The 20,103-nt window shown below is 42.5% G+C and overlaps 2 protein-coding genes across 2 annotated transcripts in view; one reads left to right on the top strand and one right to left on the bottom strand.

Annotated features, from left to right (window-relative positions):
• Positions 1 to 12,963, top strand: part of LOC115778833 (amyloid-beta A4 precursor protein-binding family B member 2) — a 55,750-nt gene extending 42,787 nt beyond the window's left edge. The window contains 7 exon segments of the mRNA XM_030727188.1: positions 2,002 to 2,007; positions 2,885 to 2,999; positions 4,389 to 4,476; positions 5,654 to 5,737; positions 5,838 to 5,953; positions 7,830 to 8,009; positions 9,438 to 12,963. Coding sequence (XP_030583048.1) covers positions 2,002 to 2,007; positions 2,885 to 2,999; positions 4,389 to 4,476; positions 5,654 to 5,737; positions 5,838 to 5,953; positions 7,830 to 8,009; positions 9,438 to 9,608 — 760 coding nt within the window. The 3' untranslated portion in view covers positions 9,609 to 12,963.
• Positions 12,964 to 14,444: 1,481 nt separating this feature from the next.
• Positions 14,445 to 20,103, bottom strand: part of LOC115778841 (putative methyltransferase NSUN7) — a 37,145-nt gene continuing 31,486 nt past the window's right edge. The window contains exons 12-13 of the mRNA XM_030727196.1: positions 18,775 to 18,898; positions 14,445 to 15,374 (exon numbers count right to left, since the gene is read on the bottom strand). Of these exons, the coding sequence (XP_030583056.1) occupies positions 14,445 to 15,374; positions 18,775 to 18,898 (1,054 nt within the window). The remainder of the gene's footprint in view (positions 15,375 to 18,774; positions 18,899 to 20,103) is intronic.

Genomic DNA, 20,103 nt, shown 5'->3' with positions numbered 1-20,103 from the left:
GAATATGCAGAAATACACAGTCCTGGTGCCTCAGGGATCCGTCTCTCTCCTTTCATTCACAAACCCAGAAACATAAACATGCAGGTATCAAAGTTTCTGTGTATTACAAGTGAAAATCTCTCTACCAGATGGACAATAAGCACCCCCCACCCCAAAATACTTTATTGCAATCAGTCACATCTACATATGGCGGGATAGTCTGAACAGTGAGCTGCAGCAAAGGGAGGAGGAGAGGAGGTGGTCAGAGGGAGGGGGATTTGGCAGGAGAGGGAAAAGGGGATGAGGCTGCCAGAGGGGGAAGGTATGGTTAGTGCTCACAGGGTGTGGAGCGGACAGGTTGAAGAGAGCGTGCCTGCGTTCATTATCACCAGAAACTGATGGCATGAGCCTCTAAATGCACTCGCGGTCGCAGGATTACCTGCCAAGATAAGACAGCAAACCCCTGTAAGTATATTTATACACCTTATCCTTACTTTTGGAAGCACCACTCCTGCTCTTTTATTTAAAGTAACAAGGAAACAAGGAGAAACCACAGATAAGAGGCCTTTTTGTAGAGGATGTTTCCTGTAGTAGTTTGTTTTTGTTCTGTTTGGGTTTTTTTTTTTCTTTTTGTCTGTTTTTTAGAGCTGATTTAGAGGTGCATTTTTCTAAGAAATGTGTAAAGAGTGAAAATTAAAGGTCTGTGTCTTGAATGCGGTTTATGGGGAACTGCCATTTTGACATCAAATGGGAGTAAGCACAGGTGTTGCTTATCTTGTTAAGGTTCTGTGTGGGTGCAGAACTTTAATTAAGAACCTGCTATTTAAAGTCGAAATGGCTGTTTTTTTGGGGGGGAGAAAATAACAGCAAAAGTGAGAAGTACCGAACAGTGAAGTGTGTGCTAGTTCAGGATTAGAGTAAAAATATCAGAATGTGGCACCAAAAATTAACTCCAGTTTAGATTTTAAAATAATGACTGTTTGCTACATGTGAATGTAAAAACAGCAGTAACTGTATTTAAGTATTTTTGCCCCATTTTCTTTCTTTTTTTTTTTTTTTTAATTTGTCCTGGGCTGTGAAGATGTGGATCGTGTTGAAACCTGGTCAGCGCAGGGATCCCCCCCCCCCCCCTCCTCTATCACACACCCTTGTGAAGTGGTTGTGTCAGCACAGGAACCGTAGCCCCAGAGCCCTCTTTTCATGTGCCACGAAACTCATTATCGCCACAGATTACACATCCTCACAGCAACCTTGACATTTTCTGGGGTGCTGGCATGATGATAAGATTATATTAGAAATGAGATATCATTCCCAGTCTCCCTTTCTCTCTCTCTCTCTCTCTCTCTCTCTCTCTCTTTCTCCCCACCCCCGCCAGGACTTTTATCTTCTTCTCATCTGGGTTTTTTATTCTGCTCTCGTCTTTAGGCTTTTATCTTTGTCTTGTACATTGTTACAATTCACTTCCAATTTCCTCTCCCAGTGTTTCACTTTTGAGTCACCCACTCTCTCCCTCTAAGTAACTCATTTTTCTTTAAAAAAAAATGTGGCTTTAAAAAAAAAAACACTCAGCTTCTCTCCTCCTTTATGTCTTTTAGGGTATGCAAGCCATCAGCAGCAATTAAAACTAATTGTGCCCAACCTGGAAAAAACCTCAGTCATCCTGTGCCCATCTGTTCATCCATTTTTCTCTCTTTTCCGTTATATTCCATTTCTGTCAGTTCTTTTTTAGTTCAAACATTTAAGATTACCTGCAGTGCTGCTGAGATCTGTGTGCATATATGCGTGCATTTTACCGTACCGCTACCGAAACTCCTGCTTTTCTGCAAGTTCTGCTGAAGGGAAGGAGACAGCATGAGAAGTGAATATGTCACTCAAAGTTAATTTTGTATGTGAGAGTGCGTCTCTTTGCAACCTCATGTCACCCAGCAATGAGGTAGTGTGATGGATTTTTTTTTCTCCCCTCCCCCTTTTTTTCCCTCCCACTAACTGTCTTCCTTTCCTTCCTTGCTTCCTTGGACACAGAGAGAGGTAAACACATTCCTTCCTTTTCATCTGCAGCATTCCTAGAGTATCTCCGGATCGTTTTATTGTTTAATTTCCTCCCTGTCTCATTTTTCTCATCTTCAAAGTGGCTCTTCATGTACTGTACCACTATGTGGATACATTCAGACATGTAGGAAATGAAGGTCACCTCCCCTGTCCTTGTCTGTCTACAAGTATTTTTTTTTTAAGGATACACACACACACACACATATACACACACACACACACACAGAGTGCAGAAAGTCCCTGAGGGTGTGTGTGTCCAGGAATTCTGTTAACCCTCAGGGCTCAGTTTACTATTACATTTCATATTGAGACACACAGCACAAAGGAATTTATTTAGATTGGCTTATGTCTTAGAGCGTGTGTGTGTGTGTGTGTGTGTGATGCGCTGGTTTAATTTGCTGCAGTTGTATTCTTCAAAGTATTCTGTCTTCATCCCTTTCTCTGCCCATCTCCTTTCCTTCTTCTTCTCATCCTTCATTCCTTCTTTTCAGCTGAGTTGAATTGTTTTCGGCTCCAGCGGGCCCAGGGGAAAGTTCTATCCTGCTGTTACTCTATTCAGCTCCCTCTTGCATCACGCTGCTCTATTGATCTCTGGGGTCCATCGATGGGTCTCTGTGTGTGTGTGTGTGTGTCCCCTGTGTTCATCACGCTACAAAAGGTCACTTCATCTCTCATCTGTCTCCAAGAGCTGTCAGTCTCAGAAGTGGACACACACACACACACACACACACATGCCATGAATACATGTTTTTCCAAGTGGCACCAAACTTGTCCAGCAAACCTTCATCTCCTGTTGTATCTGTGTGTGTTTTTTTTTTTTTTTTTTTAAACCAACTCTGTATTTTCCTCTTCTCAGGGACTTTGCATATGTGGCGAGGGATAAAAACACCAGGATCCTGAAATGTCATGTGTTCCGCTGTGACACGCCAGCCAAAGCCATCGCCACCAGCCTGCACGAGATCTGCTCCCGGGTGAGTTGGTCGGGCCTGACGAGGTTCCAGCCACCGGGGGGGGGGGGGCTACGTTTGGGATTTGGCAGACAGATCTGGTGAGGCGCCAGAGAGTTAGACAAATGTTTTCTCTCCCACTCAACAGGAAAAGCTCAGGGAGAAGAAAATGTAGTGCTGATGGAGTTTGATCACAACATTATTTTGCAAGCAGACTCATCTTAAAACCCATAAAGCAGAAACTAAATGTTTTTCATAATGAACACCCGTAATCTGTAGTCATGGTGCTGGAGAAATACTACAGTGCTTTATCTTATTTGCCATCCATCACACAGTCAAAGCACTCATTTCGCTCTCTGCACAGCCCTCAAAACGTCCAAAATGGATTAGAACTAGCCCAGAAATTGTTTTTCTCCCAAACACAGTTATCAGTGAGCTTTCTCTACTCTGTTTGTCCACTGTTTGATGAATACAGATGACTTCAGACAGGGCTGAAAGGACAGTATTCAGACTGTGTATTTATTGTCTGTTTTGGGCGCGTAGTTAATGGACTTCCCTCATTATAAAAGGCATTTACAGCCTCGGGACTTTATATTCAACGTCTGAAAAGGCCTTTAAATGGTTTCTTCAATTATGTGCACTCATAGTTTGGCGTTGAAGGTAATTTTAAGTAAAATTGAAAAGGCTTCATTTTTTTTTTTTTTTTTTTAAAGGTTTAATTAATGCTTGTCCCTGAAATGTTTTTAGCTGAAAAGGTAGAGAAGGAGCCATTTGTCCTTTTCCATATTCTTCACACCAGTTTTAACCACCATACCTTTTATACAGCCAGCCTGTATTATTGAAAACTGATAAGGAAAAGGTGGAGCATTGGTTAGAGCAACGGTTGCAAGATTTATCTTGATAAACTCCTGCATTAAGCACATAAATAATTTGTGTTTGATGTTTCTAAGCGTGTTTGCGACAGCGACGAGTGAAGCAGTTTGCCTGTTTTTGTGAGCGTCGTTCTCTTTGCATGTGTGCGTTTCTCCCTGTGAGTTGCTCTGCAGGAAAAGCTATTACCCTGTATTGGAGAGAGGGGTGCGACCTGGTTAATTTGCACATGTGTGAGTGTGAGAGAGAGAGAGAGAGAGAGTGCATGGCTGTGCTCCTCAGGTAAAGTGGGAAGACAGCATGACAGTATCAAGGGTGAAGCTGTTCGAGGTTTTCTTGTTGATGCTTTCATCCCCCTCTCCTCACCCATCTTCTTGCACTTTCACACATTTTTTTTTTTTGTCTTTGTTTCGCTCTCCTCCCCTGTGTCTCTGTCACGGTATACCACGTCGGCTTTGCTTTTACATGCCATTTCCTCATACTTCTGTATCTCCCTTTGCTTCTCTCCCCTCCCCTCTCTAACCCTGCCTGCCTCTCCTCCAGATAATGACAGAAAGGAAGAATGCCAAAGCGATGGCAGGAGGCTCCCTCCAGGACAGGATGCAGGCAGGACTCGATCTCCCTTTACAAGGTAGGCTTCATACATTAAGTAAAGCCACTCATTGTCTGTTTGTGTGTGTCTGCGTAAGAGTGTGAATGTGACGACTAGCACGCATCAGTAGACGTGTGGCAGTTATAATTTCTGTGGCTCCGAGGATGCGTTCAAACTGGTCATTTGGGAAAGCTGAGATTGTCAGAAAACAGCTCCATTTTCATCGTAATGTCCTTTTTAGTTAATGTGAATTCATGACAAGCTGGGAAGACGAGCATGATTTTGGAGCCATTAAAATCAATCAGTGTATTTTAGAAGACATTTATTGTTTGCACCCTAGAAGTGTTTAATGCATTTGCGTCCTTATAAAACACATACGAAAATAGTTGTGATTCCTGCTTTGTTTAACGATCAGCTGTGTTCTTCTCCACCATTCGACCAGTGCTGCTGCTCCTTCTGCTTCACACCAACTTTCAGTCAGTGCAGTAGTGAGGACCCTGCAACAAGCGTGATAATAACAATCAGAAACTCTACAGGTTGCCTAGCAGCTGTTTCCACTTGACAGATATAGAGGTTTATGGTCCAGTGCAGTTCATCATCTCACCTTTTAGATTTACAGAAAAAAAGGAGGATAATTTTTTTTAAATGTCAGACAGATGGTAAAAGGAAGCACGATGCCAGCAGTGACGGACTTTCTTGAACTTTTAGGAGACACTGCAGGAGAGCAGTGTTGAATAGATAAGCAGCCTACAAAAAAAGATACATAAGCAAATGGGTTTTTAGTGAAAAATGACTCGATGCATCTTTTTCACTCACTTAGTCACAGATGTGACAACAACCATCCCCTTCCTGTCATCACTCACTGCGCTGTCTCCTGTTGCCTGTCACTCTTTCTGAAAGAGGCAACGTTGGCTGTGCTGAACTAATTCCTGTGCCTCTCAAATCAAATCGCTGTGGTTGCTGCCATTAAATTTTAAAACATGAGAAAACATGTGAATGTGTGTTTATAGACTACTGTGACATTTTTCCAGCAGTAATCCTGCCTAAAATATTTAACATCTTTTATTTATAATGGTAGCAAGACTTTGAAGACACTAGTTCAAATATTTAACTGTGATCACTCTGTAATAATACTGTAATAATGCAGTGCCTTTCAGCATAATGTAGTATTTCTACTTATGAGCACCTCTTAGAATGTGTGTTGAATTCTCCTCAGCAGAGTTCCCCACACCAAAGACAGAGCTGGTTCAGAAGTTTCAGGTGCTCTACCTTGGGATGATGCCTGTGGCCAGACCGATAGGTTGGTGACACACACACACACTACTAATGCACACTATGATGAGATGTTAATGTTGATTCTGAATCTATTTTTTAATTTAATTCAAATTCAAATACATCAGGCATGGATATACTGAATGGAGCTATAGACAGTCTGATTGGTTCTTCCAACAAAGCGGACTGGACTCCAGTGGCCCTCAATGTGGCGGATGCTACGGTCACCATCAGCAAAGATAAGGTCAGTCACACCTGTTGTTGTTGTTGTTGAGCTGTTACGGTGCATTCACACCAAACACGAAGCAAAGGTTTACCTTGGGTTACTTGCGCGGGTCTTTACCTTACAATATAAAGCGCCTTGAGGCGACTGTTTGTTGTGATTTGGCGCTATATTAATAAAATGTAATTGAATTGAATTCATATTCACCCCGATGCTTGATTTTTAGTACCATCTTTGCATCCACAGTGCAGTATGTGTTTACACAGAGCTAATGCAAAGGGATGTGCAACCTATGCATATGCAGTCTTCCAGAAACCAACAGGACATGGCTCAACGTGGATGACGCCATATGTAGGTGGAATGCTGATTGGCTGTGGCCTTCAGAGAAGTGCAAAAAACATGAAAAGCACAAACAGTGTCTTCAGTCACTGATGTTATGTGTTGGTTCTTCAGCCAGTCTTCTCCAGGACTGGCTGAAGGACCAGCATCAGCACAGATAAGAGTAGCTCACAGGCTGTTTATTATTACACTGCCCCCTGGTGACAGGAAACAGCAATAACACAGAGTATGGTCTGCAAAGCTGTTCGTAGGACCAGAACAAAAGCAAATTTAAGCCATAATGGGACAAGGAGGACTACAACTGATATCTGGGAACAAGCTAGTGACGTATTATCATACCTTACTGGCTGGTTTTGTGATTTCGCACACTTTTCTCCAAGTCCTCTACTTATTTTTGATTTTTTTGTGGTTTTTTTGTGTTTTTTAAACCTTACAGCCCCAGCTGCATTCAAACAGCGTTGGTGGCATCCTGTCTGTGGGAGAACCCCAGCTGATGGGTTTTCATGATGCAGCATGAAGCAAATTTTTCGCTAGAGTTTGAACTATTTTACTTTGTGCAAATGTGGGTTTGCTTCTGTTGGTGTCCCCCAATGTATGTAATCACACTGTGCGAAACTTTGCTTCATGTTTGATGTGAACACATCATTACCCACAACTTCATCTCGTCATCTTTCTACTGTTCTCACCAGCTATAAAAGAAACAGGATGTCAAACATGACTGATAACAGAGCGCCCAAAGATGGCTTGATGTGTAGAGAACCTAATCAGTTTGTGCAGCAGCAAATGGTGTGAAATGTATTTTGCTGGGAAAAGGCCTATAAAAAGTGTTACCCAAACGCATTAACCCAACAAATTTACATAAAGATCAGTGATTAGTGTTGACTCCTTTTTTCTCACATTCTTATTGTTAAAATTTAGTTCTCCTTATACTCTCCAATTCCCATAAGGCCAGAACAACTCTTCCTTTTAATATTTTCCTAAAATTTGTAAAAGACCCCCGACTGGCCTCCTGACCTCCACAGACACAAATGAGAGAGATTGCTCTCCAGGAAAGGCTCCACTGAGCACAACCTTTTCAGACCGCACCAGAAAGACACTCTAAATATAAAAATCCATAACGGTCCACAGCTCACTGGTGATTTTAATGTGTTAGACTACAGAAATGCTGAAAAACACACAACTTGCATTCTGGACTGAGAAGAATTTATTGATATTGTCAGCTAATAAAGGCGACAAGCTGCTGACCTGATCAATGGATCATAGCTCCCACAGAAACTCCACTCTTGTTGCTGCTGGTAAAGTCTGACGGTCAGTGTGTGACATAAAATTTCATATTTATTTTTTTCTGTCTGAAGAAATGACTGTGCAGCTTGAACAGCGAGGCGCTGACAGCCCTTCTGCTTCAGTGTTTGTAGGTGCTTGAACAAAGCGCTGATGTCCGATTTGCACGTCCTCGTGATCTCTTCAAAACCTCTTAATGCCTAAAAATCAAATGGAATTGTACCTCTGTGTGTTGTTGACTTTTTGGCTGTTCTAACACACTGGTGTTTCTGAGCAGGATGAAGAGGAAGTGCTGGTAGAGTGTCGCGTCCGTTTCCTGTCTTTCATGGGCGTTGGGCATGACGTGCACACGTTTGCCTTCATCATGGACGCTGGCGGCCATCGTTTCGACTGTCACGTCTTCTGGTGCGAACCCAACGCTGGGAGTGTGTCCGAGGCTGTACAGGCAGCTTGTATGGTGAGTCACACGAGCTCAAATTCGTCACTATGGTCTGTACGTGGATTAAGAGTTAGAATAAAAAGAACTATAAATGGGTAAATGCCATGCATCGCATTTCTAAAAAGAGAAACACTGAGCCCTTTGCTTTTTTTGTCTGTAGCTGAATTAAATCACTAAGCTCTTGATTACACTCAAATACTTCTTAAATAAAAAAAAAAAAACAAAAGAACTTCATAAGCTCTTTATTTCCAGTTGACATTAATGCAGACTCTGCTGATGCAGAGGTTTTACAGACAGGCACGGAGCCTCTCTCCCTGAAGGTGGATGTCCTTGGCAGTAGTGTAGTTTGGGTTTGATTGTTCATTTCTTGAAAGATGGTCTAACCAGTACGCTGTGCTCTGCTGTCAAAGCACTCTTGTTGTAAAACATGCATTCAAATCAAGAGAAACTACCTAAGGTTAAATTACAGTGTGTTTTAAGGAGGACGCCCTTGCAAATGATCCACTATAGATTTTCTGTTTAAATGGTGAATGCTCTCGATTACATACAGCAGTGTTTTCTGCTCTGGATGCACTGTGTGTGTGAACAATTGTGTTAAAGCCATAATACCTTTACAGTGTTTCCATTTCATCATTATAATGTCCTGTAATCGCAACCCAGAATCCCATCTGTGGTGTTTGTGCTGTGATGCAGCCCATTAGTGGAGGTTACTCCCCCCACCTCCCCCCTCTGCCCCACTCTGCCCTCCTCTACTGTGTGAGTTACAGGATTGGTTGACTGTTGGCTGCACTATTGATCACACATCAAAACTTTGGATATATGGAGAAACAACACACACACGCACACACACAGTGATGCATGGTGACAAGAATCATTAGTCATTACTATTGATCACATCTGGCAGAGGTGCAGTCTGACTGGTGCGGTCAACTTGCCACACACACACACCCACACACAGAGTTGTGTATTTGTGACTTCAGAGGACATTTACTTTAATTGAACTTTATTTGTACATAGCAGCTTTCATGCAGTTTCAACATGCTTCACAGATGATTGAGTAGAAACAAAAAAATTATAAAGGCAAAACATCAAATTACTTTCAAAACAGTCCTATAAGTACAATGAATGTTTGACTTGCATTGTTTACTAGCAGACCTGCATCTTCACCTTTTGTTAATTGGTGATGGATTTGCTTTTTCATCCCTATAAAGAAAACATGTCCCCACAACATATAAACAGGTTCAGGTCCCCACAGTGTTAGCAGCGACTGGACCACACACACACACACACACACACACACACACACACACACACACACACACACACACACACACACACACACACACACACACACACACACACACACACACACAGAGTTGTATACTCAGCAGCTGTAACTCTCCATTATTTACAGTGCACCTCTCTCTCTCTCTCGCTCTCTCTCAGCTGCGGTATCAGAAGTGTTTGGTGGCTCGACCTCCCTCCCAGAAGGCCTGCGGCTCATCACCTGCCGGCGACTCGGTGTCCCGTCGGGTCTCGACCAGCGTGAAGCGAGGCGTCCTGTCTCTCATTGACACCCTCAAACAGAAGAGACCCGTCACAGAATTGCCGCAGTAACCATGCTGAAATGCTGCCGGCTCTCTACCACAGCCGCAAGTCACCATGGTAACTTGACGAATCGCTGCCAAAACCCGTCACCACCGCAGACCCCAGTAGCCATGGAAACACAGCAAAACCCCAGGGTTTGGGGGGGGGGGGGGGGGGGGGTAACCTGTCATGACTCCTACACTGTTTTGGAAGCAAATTGGAATTTCACCTCAAGAGTTGATCGGCTCTTGAGTGGCAATTTAAGTCTGTTTCCTTCTAATAAGTGAGAAGAATAAAGGCGCCAGTCCCACATCAGAAGAGGAATGCCCGAGTGATGGTCATGAAGGTGATAGTGTACATAGAAGTACGTCTCATTCCCCTCAGCTCAAAGCAGCGGAGGAGAAAAGGGCAGAAACTGAAGTAGTAGGAAGTGCTCCTGTGTGCTGCTGCCAAACAGCTGATCTCGCCATGCGCTTCAAGCATTTGTGTCTGTGCCTGTGCTGACAGCATGACCTTCCACACCTGGCCACACTCCCCGTCATCCACCTGGTTGTCCTTCTGTGGCTTTTACCCCCCTCCTCGGAGCGCTCTTGCTCATCGTCCTCAGTAGACCGTAACATTAAACAGATGAAAGGAAGGAGCCATCATGTCCGAGTTTCATATCAGTAGACAATGATTGGAAGAAAGAAGGGACCTGCTGCCGACTAAAGAGAGATTTGTTTCAGTCTACACCCTCCAACCACTTGACCCTGCATGAAGTTTTTATCTAAATGTGAATCATTCTATACAATATCAATACACTGCTGCTGCTTTCAGAGACTCAAGGGGTGAGAGATCAGAAGTCACACCAATTGTTTATCCCGTCTTATTCTGTGTTTCTCATCAACTGTGCAAGAGACAGCCCACGAGGGTCTGAACGAGTGGTGACCTTTCACCTGAAACATCCTTCACGCATTTCCTGTTTACGTCTTTATCCTTTTCTCATCCCTCGGGGAAATGACAGACGATAGCCATAACGGAGGAAGAGACGGGGGCAGACGATGCTGACCCTCTCTCCTCTGCTTCCCTGCTCTCCCGTTAACCAGTACAGTGCTGCTCCAAACACAGGAGACTTCAGCATGCTGCTGCTCTTTGATACACATGTGGGAGGAAGTGTGACTGATTGTTCATTTAAATCCCACCTCAGTATCTGTCATCAGACTTCATTTACACTAATAAAGAGGATAGGTGGCATAAGAACAAGCAGAGAAAGAAGACATGAGGAATGTGTTTTTATACCTGGGCATGGTTGTGATGATATTTTTATTTTGTTTTTTTGGTCCACAGTTGATATCTGTGAACTGTGAGGTGAGAAAGAGAGAGGACAATTTTCTCTTTAGCCGTGGATATTTTCTAGAGGAAAGCCAAGCAGAGAAACAGGACTTTAATGGGCTGGGATCTGTCCAGGATTGCGTTAAGCTGAACACGTCTTCTGTTTCCTTTCTCGCTGTGCGTCTGATTTCATCAGTGTAACAAAATTGCTTGCTCCGTGTCTGTTTTGTCCAGTTTCTCAGTTTCACACTGCTAGCTCCTTATTATCACGTATCTGACAAGCCTGGATTTTTTTTTTTGGTAATAAAGTTCTATCTTTCACCTAAAATCCTAAACATATCTCCCCTCCTGGGTGTGGGGCAGCAGACTGATACTGTGGTAAGTGGCCATTTGGTAAACAGCCCGTCAAGCTTTGGATTTACTCCCCAATTTGTTTCGTAGACGATGCTGCTACATCAGAGCTCTGTCCTCTCCCGCATGGAAACTGAAAAGCACAAATGTGATCTGTGTTTCTAGTTCAGCCTGCTGCAGTATGATGGTACATATTTCATTGTGTACCTGATTAGTAATACTGGAACTAACAAGGTCTGTGCTGTAATAAAAACAGTTTCCTTATTCCATGCCATCATCGTGGATCATTCTCTGCTGAGGGTGTGAACTTTTTGCCAGGAGTAGCGTCGCCTCTGACTTCTCCTGGTTAGCAGGAGGAGCTGCTTTTATGCACGTCTGTGTGAAATGGTTTTACTAGTTCTTGCTGATATGTGACGCAGCATGTGTGAACCAGGCTAAAATCCAAAATTTCCTTTTTTTTTTTTTAACTTTAACTAAAATTTAAATACTCACAGATTACCATGCAAAACCAAATTACATTCATCTTTTTAAAATCGACAAGTTCAATCCCAGGAGCAGACAGATCACTTTGGGATTGTGTCAGGAAGGAAATCTGGTGGTTTAAAAAAAAAAAACGTGAAGCTACCTGCTTTGGTGAAAAAGGGAGCAGCCGAATCTTTGAGTAATGATGCAAATATCTAATATCACAGAGACGAAAGTTGTGGTTACAACTCAAATCAGGCGACAGTTTGGCTCACAGCTTGAGCAGGCGACCATATGCTGCATAACTAAATGCTGCGGCCCGGGTTCGACTCTGACTCGAGGCCCTTTGCTGTGTGTCTTCCCCCCACAGTGATTTCTGTCTTGTGTGACGTCGTCTTGCACCTCGTGAGGGCTCCACAGGAAACATAAAGAAACAGATTTCTTCAGCCGTGTCACCCTCTTCTGTCGCAAGGATGCTGAAATGTGAATGAGATGACAAAACCTTTGTGTACATAATACCCATTTAATGTAACATTTGGCATTAATCATTGTTATAAGCTAATTTTTCTTTTTTGAATGTCTTTATTTCCCTCTTATTTTCTTAATGAAATGCCTTTTTTGGGGGGAAAACTCACCAAATGGCCAAAGTGTAAAATACTGATATACATTGTAGATAAGAAAAATGCGAGAGCAAATGCTGAACAGAGGGGCGATTGGAAATTTCACCGCTGTCCGTTAAGTTGATGCCGAATTTAACTTAGCAATTATCTATGCATTCTTTTGATCTGGAGAAATGGAAAGTCATGAAAAGCCTTGCATGCTCTGGGATGGTTGAAAGAGATACTGTATGTATTGAACAGAAATATTTTTTATTTTATTTATTCTATTTTATAAAAGGTATATACTGATTTTATTAGTTGGGGCAAGTAAAGTTTCCTGACTGTCATCGTCTCAGTCCCTGGTCGAGTCACAACGCTACAACAAGCTCCGCTTTGCAGAAAATAGCAGATAAAGGATTATATCTTCACCTTGTACAGTGTACTGAGAGCTGGGAGTCCACTGCTCGTCTGAACCGTTGATGAGAGGATGAGGAGGAAGATTGTAGCAGCAGTGGACTCCTTGCATCTCTGAGAGTCTTGCACAGAAACAACAAACACACACACACCATTTCCCACTGATGGATGTGTCTGCTTCCGTTTACTGCTCACTGATTTGTACACTTTATCAATGTAACCAATTGTGAGAATAAACAGCATTATAAAACCGATGTGTGTCTGTCTGTGGCGACTGATTATTTTTGTGATTAATCTCTTGGTTTTAATCACGGAGTCCCAACAGTCTGTGGCTCATGAGTTATTAAGAATTAATTATTCTCATGGGATACCATTTTTTTTAGGCTTGTTGGAGATGACGTGAATTATTTTACTGGAGGAAAAAAAAAGGCAAAAATTAGAATTGCACAGAGTTTGGTTCAGTACTCGGCCTTTTGGCCCCAGTTTATCTGAAACTGCCCGTCCCACTGTGAAGCTGACTTGCAGGTTATAAACTGCTGGACAGGACCATAAAGACTAATTTGGCATATTTGACTGAAAGAAAGGACCATGGCCATTTTAAAAATGCTCCTCTGCATTGTTAATGTCCTTGGACCCTTTAATTAGTAACTCCATTAGTAAAGATCCACAGAGAGAGAAAGAGATGGGATCTTAGATTAGTTCATGATGTTCTTTTGATTTACTAAAGTATGATGCAGAATATCCCAAATTTCTCTACTATTCTGGACCAGTTTGACCACTCTGCCTACAGCAAATGCACTAAACCGTCTCAGTAACCATCTCCTGTAATGATCCATCCCTCTTCTTCCACTTATCCAATTCAGGGTCGCAGGGGGCTGGAGCCTATCCCAGTTGTCATAGGCCAAGTGGCAGGGTACACCCCGGACAGGTCCCCAGTCTGCCGCAGGGCTAATACATGGAGACAACCATTCACACTGATCCCCAATTAACCTAAACTCACTAACTGGAATGTAGGGGGAGTACTTGGAGAGACCCCACGCAAACACGGGGAGAACATATAAACTGGTGGATTCAAACTCGGGACCTTCTTGCTGTGAGGCAACAGTGCTAACCACTGCACCACTGTGCTGGCCTGATATATGTATTATATACAGTTCGTAACTGCACTAAAAGCTTTTGTTCCATCTTGTAGCTGCAGTTCCTCGAATGAACACTTGGTGGGATCTGCAAAAATGCAAGTTAATCCCCAAGGCTGAAAGTTATGTTAGACGGGTACCAATCAGGTCTGAACTGTACCTATTGATTTGTTTGTGGTGTTGATGCCTTATGGGGCATTTTTAATGGAATTATCTAACAATTGCAGTTATGTAGTTAATTGTAGCTCCAAGAAGTCTGTGTTCTACTTTTGACATTCTAGTAATTTATTTGTGAATTATTCAGCACTAATTAGCAGGTGTATCTATGCAATTGACCCATTTTGCCTATGGATGCTCAAAAAGGATTAAAATTGCAGTTTTAAACCAGTAGTCATGGTGATTATGTTGGTCTTTTATATACAGTTTGTGATTTTAGTACATTTTAGCATCTAGTTAATCAGAAAAACAAATATGACAACATACAAAATAATTTAAAGAAATCTTTATTATAATAATTTAAAAGCACTTAATGTAGTGTTAGTACATTCCTGTAATTTTAATGATATCAGTGAGCCTACATTCTTTTCTTTTTTTTATAATCCAGGCAGAGAGATTGAGGATGAGCACGTAGACATATTGCCGAGTGGCGAGTTGGAGGTCCCAGACGGAGGCCGGTAGAGAGAACTGCCACTCTTGCTGCGCAGAGAGTTGGAGGAGATGGAGGAAATCGGTGGCAGCCTCTCATTTTCTGCTCTGACCACCGCTCTCACTGGTTTAGCTGCATCCGTCAATACTTCCTCTGCTCTTTCAGGCTGTGTGTTTTGTCTCTTGGAGGCTGTGTGGGGAGTGGGTATAGCAGGAAGAGCAGGTGAAGGATGTTTTCCAGCAGGAGACGGGGAGCTGAGTAATGTCTGCTGTGATTTAAACGCTGGATTGATGCTCATCCTGTGTGCCAGAGCTGTGATTGGAGACAAGAGGTTGGAGGGTTTTGCAGAGGATATTAAAGCCAGTGTAAGTCGAGGTATTCGTCTGGGTTTATTTTTCATCTGACGCCTCTTGATATGTGACTGGCTGACTTTTTTCTTTGTTTGTTTCTTGTTTGTTTCCTTGTGGCCTTTAGGTTCATCCGTGGAGACGGCAGTCCTCTTGCTTTGTTTTGCATGCCTCTTTTGCTTACGCCCTTTATGCCCCTTCCTCTTCTTTTCTCCCTTTTTCTCTTTATCATCCTCCTTTTCGCCCACCTTTTCCTCCTCCTCTTCACCATCTCTGGAGTCTTCCTCACCTTTCTCTTCTTCATCTTCTGAAGGTGTGAATGGATCTCGTCCATTTACCAGCTCCCCTCCCGTCTCCCTGTCGAGACTGGAGCGGGATGAATGTTTGCTGGTGGCTGATGCTACTCGATTCTTCTTTCTTTTCCCCTTTTTAGCAGGTTTTGATTGTTCAGGAATCATTCCGCCCAGGAGGCCCTTTGCCACCGCCCTTGCCAGCACATCTTGGACCGTTTCTACCTTAGTGGGATCCGCCTGAAGAAGCAAGAGCAGTTTAAAGATTTAATGTGAAGCTGCAACACATTAAAACCACTGATCTCAGGGGAAACCTAGCACTAAGGAGATCTACACAACCAAAGCACAATGGTGTGTAAATGAGCTACAGCCATGAAGTGAACCTGCAGAGGAAGGGGAGAAGTTTTTAACACAGCAGCATGGCAGCAAATAAGGGATCAAATCTGAAAGGCACCATGATGCTAACGGTCTGCAGACACTTATCCTTTCCCCTCTGTGCCCATGTGAGAAAACAGTAGCTGAGGTGTTTGTCTTGATATGCTGTTTTATTCATCTTCACTTTGGTCTTGTCTCTCCAAAACACATTGTCCCAGAAGTCTTGTGGCTTGTTCAGATGCAATTTCGCAAACACAAGCTGTGCTGCCATGTTCCTTCTAGAGAGAAGAGGCGTTCCCCTGGCAGCCTTTCCAAACAAGTCATACTTGTTCATTCTTTTTCTAACTGTCATTAACTTGAACATTTAACCATTTGTAGCTCTTAGGGTTTTTTTTTTTGGCATTGCACAGTTTTGGCATTGGGATGAATTTGCTGAGACATCCACACACACCTGAATGCTTCAGACCAGCAAAATGCCATAATGTCTGCTTTTATAGAGGTACACACACACACACACACACATGCTGATGATCATTAATCTAGTGCATTTGATTATCAACACATGGCTGCTACTTCTTAATTCCTGTGGAAGCAGTAAAGGCATACTCAGGTTTTAATGGGACTGCAGCGAGTCCCACGCAAACCGTTTTTCACATGACTGTAGATTCACTGTGCGCCATTGTTACAGTCTGAGTATTATATAGACATAAGTGAAAGGGCGTCTTCATCTGCAGTGCAGAAACAGAAGGAATCCCATTAAATTCTGCTGAGCCTTCCCTGTCTGTCTTCTTCTGTCACCGTCTGTCTGAATCATCATTTACTTTCTCTTCTCTTATGAAAGCTGAATGTTTTTCCCTGCTTAAAATATTGCAAATGCCTTTCGCTCCTGAGAGTTTAATCTCCGTCTGCATAGTTTTCCATTTTTCTTACTTTGACAGCATTATATACTTTGAGTCATTTATAAGCCTCAGAACTTTAATTGTGCTGCCAATATGGTGGTAAAATGCAGAACACTGCAGTTTACCGGAGAGAGCTGTGAATGATTACAGCCCGTCAGACGTATTTAATGGATAAAATATTTCAGGTTTCAGGCTGATGCATCACGAATGAAAATGTCTACTTTTAGTCTCAGTGACAAGATTGTTGGTCTGCCACCTTGGTCCAGACCGAAACATCTTGGCTATCATCTTGATTAATGGTCATGAAAATGTGACCACTATTCATGGTTCCAAAACTCAAAACCTTCCCATCAGATTCATTGTTATTCAGCTATTAGACCAAAACAGCACTGATAACCACACAGAGCTTTGAGCCTGGGTCTTAGTATTATATTCATTGTATGCAGTCTTCTTACACCAACATTTTATTTACTTTGAGTCATTAATAAATCCCACATTTCTTTTTAAATGGAAGAAAGCTTGAAAACCTCCCCCATGTGGAACAGACACAGTTCGTCCCCTCGTCTATGAGGATGAGCTCTTGTGCCTTCCTTTCTGTGTGTCTGGACACCAGTGAGACATCTCAGCAGCGTCAGTGTACCAAAAATCTGCAGCCGCAGCTCTGAGGTTATTTTAGTCACTGTAGTGAATGTCGATACAATTAGATGTGATCATTAGATTTTAAATTACTGCGCTGAGCTGGACAGGACAGCAGTGTCTGTCCCTGCGTGCCCATTTGTGTTAGAAAGATTAGAGAATTTGCATTAGAAATTATTCAACCGCCCTAAGCGGCAAAACATTCTGTGGACATAAAACTGCATGAAAACATATAAACTAAATCCTTTCCTGCATGTCAATCACCTCAACTTTATTATATTTATCTTATTTATGCCACTGGTTAACCAACCACATTTTGCTAGACTGTCTTTGTGTGTGTGTGGGATAAATCCAGGAGCAAAGAACAATTTAAGAATGATTCCTTTTATGTCGTCTTTCATCACAAATGGAGCGCAGAAGGTGCTCGAAATCCTTGTTTATTTTTTTTTTATTGTTTTTTCTTTTAATGTGCAGTGATCCTCTGGCAATGTTTCAAATCACTGCATCTCTGCTTATACCTGCTGCTTGAAAGCATTAGTTTGTTCACACTGAGAAGTACCTACAAGAAGTGCAGTAAGGAGCACACAGGTGGTGTATGCTGTACTTCTCAGCCTCATTTGTCCTACAGCATGCAGTGCTTGAGTTTACAGACTACACAAATATGTTTGTAGTGTGTAGTGCTCTGGTACAGTGTTTGTTTCTGCCTTCATGAAGTCATCCTACAGATCTCAAATTTCCTGCTCTTTCTTTGACACCTTCTAAACTTTCATTTGCTGTTTCATCTCTTAGCTTCCGAGACGCTTCTTCATCTTTCCCTCATTTGTTTTCCAGCTTGAACGTTTAGCATTTATATCTGTATCACAGCTGTAGCAAATTTTGGAAAAATCTATTATCAAAAGCTTTGATAATAGATTAAAAGCATCAATCTTAGAGTAGGCACATATTAAATATCATATAAATGTATTTTATAAAAATGCGCGAGCCTTTATAAACTCAACATGATGGAACAGTTTTTGTTGCCATCGTATAAACCTCACTGCAGCATTTTTCCAGCTGCAGGTTAAAGGAGCAGCGTCTCAGCTCCTCCTGTTGTATTTTTTCTTCTTTTTATGAGTGCAGCAAGAGGCAAGCAGAGGGAGGGGGCAAATAGATGGAGCAATGAGGTGATGCAACAAGGCTGGAAGGGTTGGGGGGGGGGGGGGGGCTGAAAGAACAACACAGAATTATCCATTCGTCTTGACTCCGGAGTACTGAAATGTTTCACGGGCTCAGGCGCATTTCATCTTTAACTTGTCTCTTTTTTTCTTTATGGAATATTGGAATAATGCTGCAGTGTTTTCACAGAGCAATGGTCTACACACACACACACACTCCTACCTATCTACAGTATATATATGTGTCTGCGTGTGTGTGTGTGTGTGCGGATACTAGCAGAGCTGACTGACCTCCCAGCAGACAGACAGTAAAGAAGTGCAGCCTCAGCACTACTGGAAGGTCTTGTTGCAAAGCAATCACACACACACACACGCACACACACACACACACACACACACACACACACACACACACACACACACACACACACACACACGCGCGCGTAAACACTCATGCACACATGCCACAAAATCTTCGTTCCCCCTCAGTTTCCAAACACAACCCTGTCCTCTACTCTTTTCACACTTTTGTCGTCAGCCTCCACGTCTCACACTCTCTCCTCCCCGGTGTCTCACCTGACGGGACAGTCTGGCCACGAAGCAGCCGTTGGTGAGCTTCGATGGCTTGAGCCTGAAAAACTTGTGTGAGTCCATTTCGCCTCCTGACGGGGTGTCATCGGGGAAAATTGGACCATTCACCCTGAGGAAGCAGCATAGAGCAATTTCAATTCATGCAGAGAAAAAAAAAAGCCTTATAACACCAATTTGCCATTATCACATGATTTAGAGGGTTATTGTAAATCCAGGCTACTCAATGTGTGGCCTGCAGCTGCAGTGGTGGTCCTTGGTAACCTTTTGTGTGGCCCATAATACCACATACCACATCGCTAATGAATAAGAGTGTAAACAATTATAAAAATGACAACTACCAACATAAATCATCATTCTCTGAACAGATGCATCACAAATGATAAATGTTTGAAATACAGGATGTAATTTTCCTGTGTGGTTCTCAGTCATATGTGGATTTCCTAAATTGGCACTTGTCATCAGAACTCAGAGAACCCCTGCTGTAAGTAAATGGTCGTGCAATGCACACGAGAATCAGCAGCTTCTGGAAATTGAAGCAAGGAAGAATAAATTATTTTGACAACCAAATAAAGAAAACAGGATTTGTTTAATCAGCCTCACCTTCAAGCTTTCGTGCACTGGGGCAAAGTTCTTGAAAAACAATCTAACCAGCACTTTTACTTGAAATAAAAGCATCTAGCAGTACAGCACCAGTGCAGTACTTTACATGCACAAAGGTTTCCTGTGTGCAAGTGGATAGGAGAGGTGGTTCATCAGACGCTTCTCATTGTACTTTTTGACAGATTGTGCCGTTCACAGTCTAAGGAGAGTCTCATTTATGGACCTCCCAGCTGTCGCTGCCAGGTTGTACTTCTGGCACACGTTCCCTTCAGAATTCCAATATTTTAGTAAATGTTGAATGAGAAATCCCAGTGGAGCAAACACTGTCTTAATATTGCTGAAATATGGAGATGATGACCTTCGTTTGCATTAAAATTCTCAATGTGATGCTGTTTTTGAAAACAAGGTGCTCTTTATGTTTGTTGAGTGTTTACACACACTCACTTTGCTATTTTTTGTGTGGTGACTATTCATCTCAAGCAGGTTGAAAACCACAGTTCAACTGAGAAAATTATGCTTGTGGGCTTTTATAATGGTTTGTGAGCTTACACGTTAAGTTCCAATGACTGCAGTTACATGTACAAAAGTTATTCCGGTGCCCAAAAGATGTAAAACACAAATATATAAGACTTTCAGCTTTAATTCACGGTGTTTAACAAAAGTATCGCATACATCTTTAGGAGTCACAGTCATTTTTATACAGTTCCCCCAAAT

Source organism: Archocentrus centrarchus, chromosome 1 (assembly GCF_007364275.1).
Source record: "Archocentrus centrarchus isolate MPI-CPG fArcCen1 chromosome 1, fArcCen1, whole genome shotgun sequence".
Lineage (NCBI taxonomy): Eukaryota > Metazoa > Chordata > Actinopteri > Cichliformes > Cichlidae > Archocentrus > Archocentrus centrarchus.
This window is presented reverse-complemented; position numbering and strand designations above follow the sequence as displayed.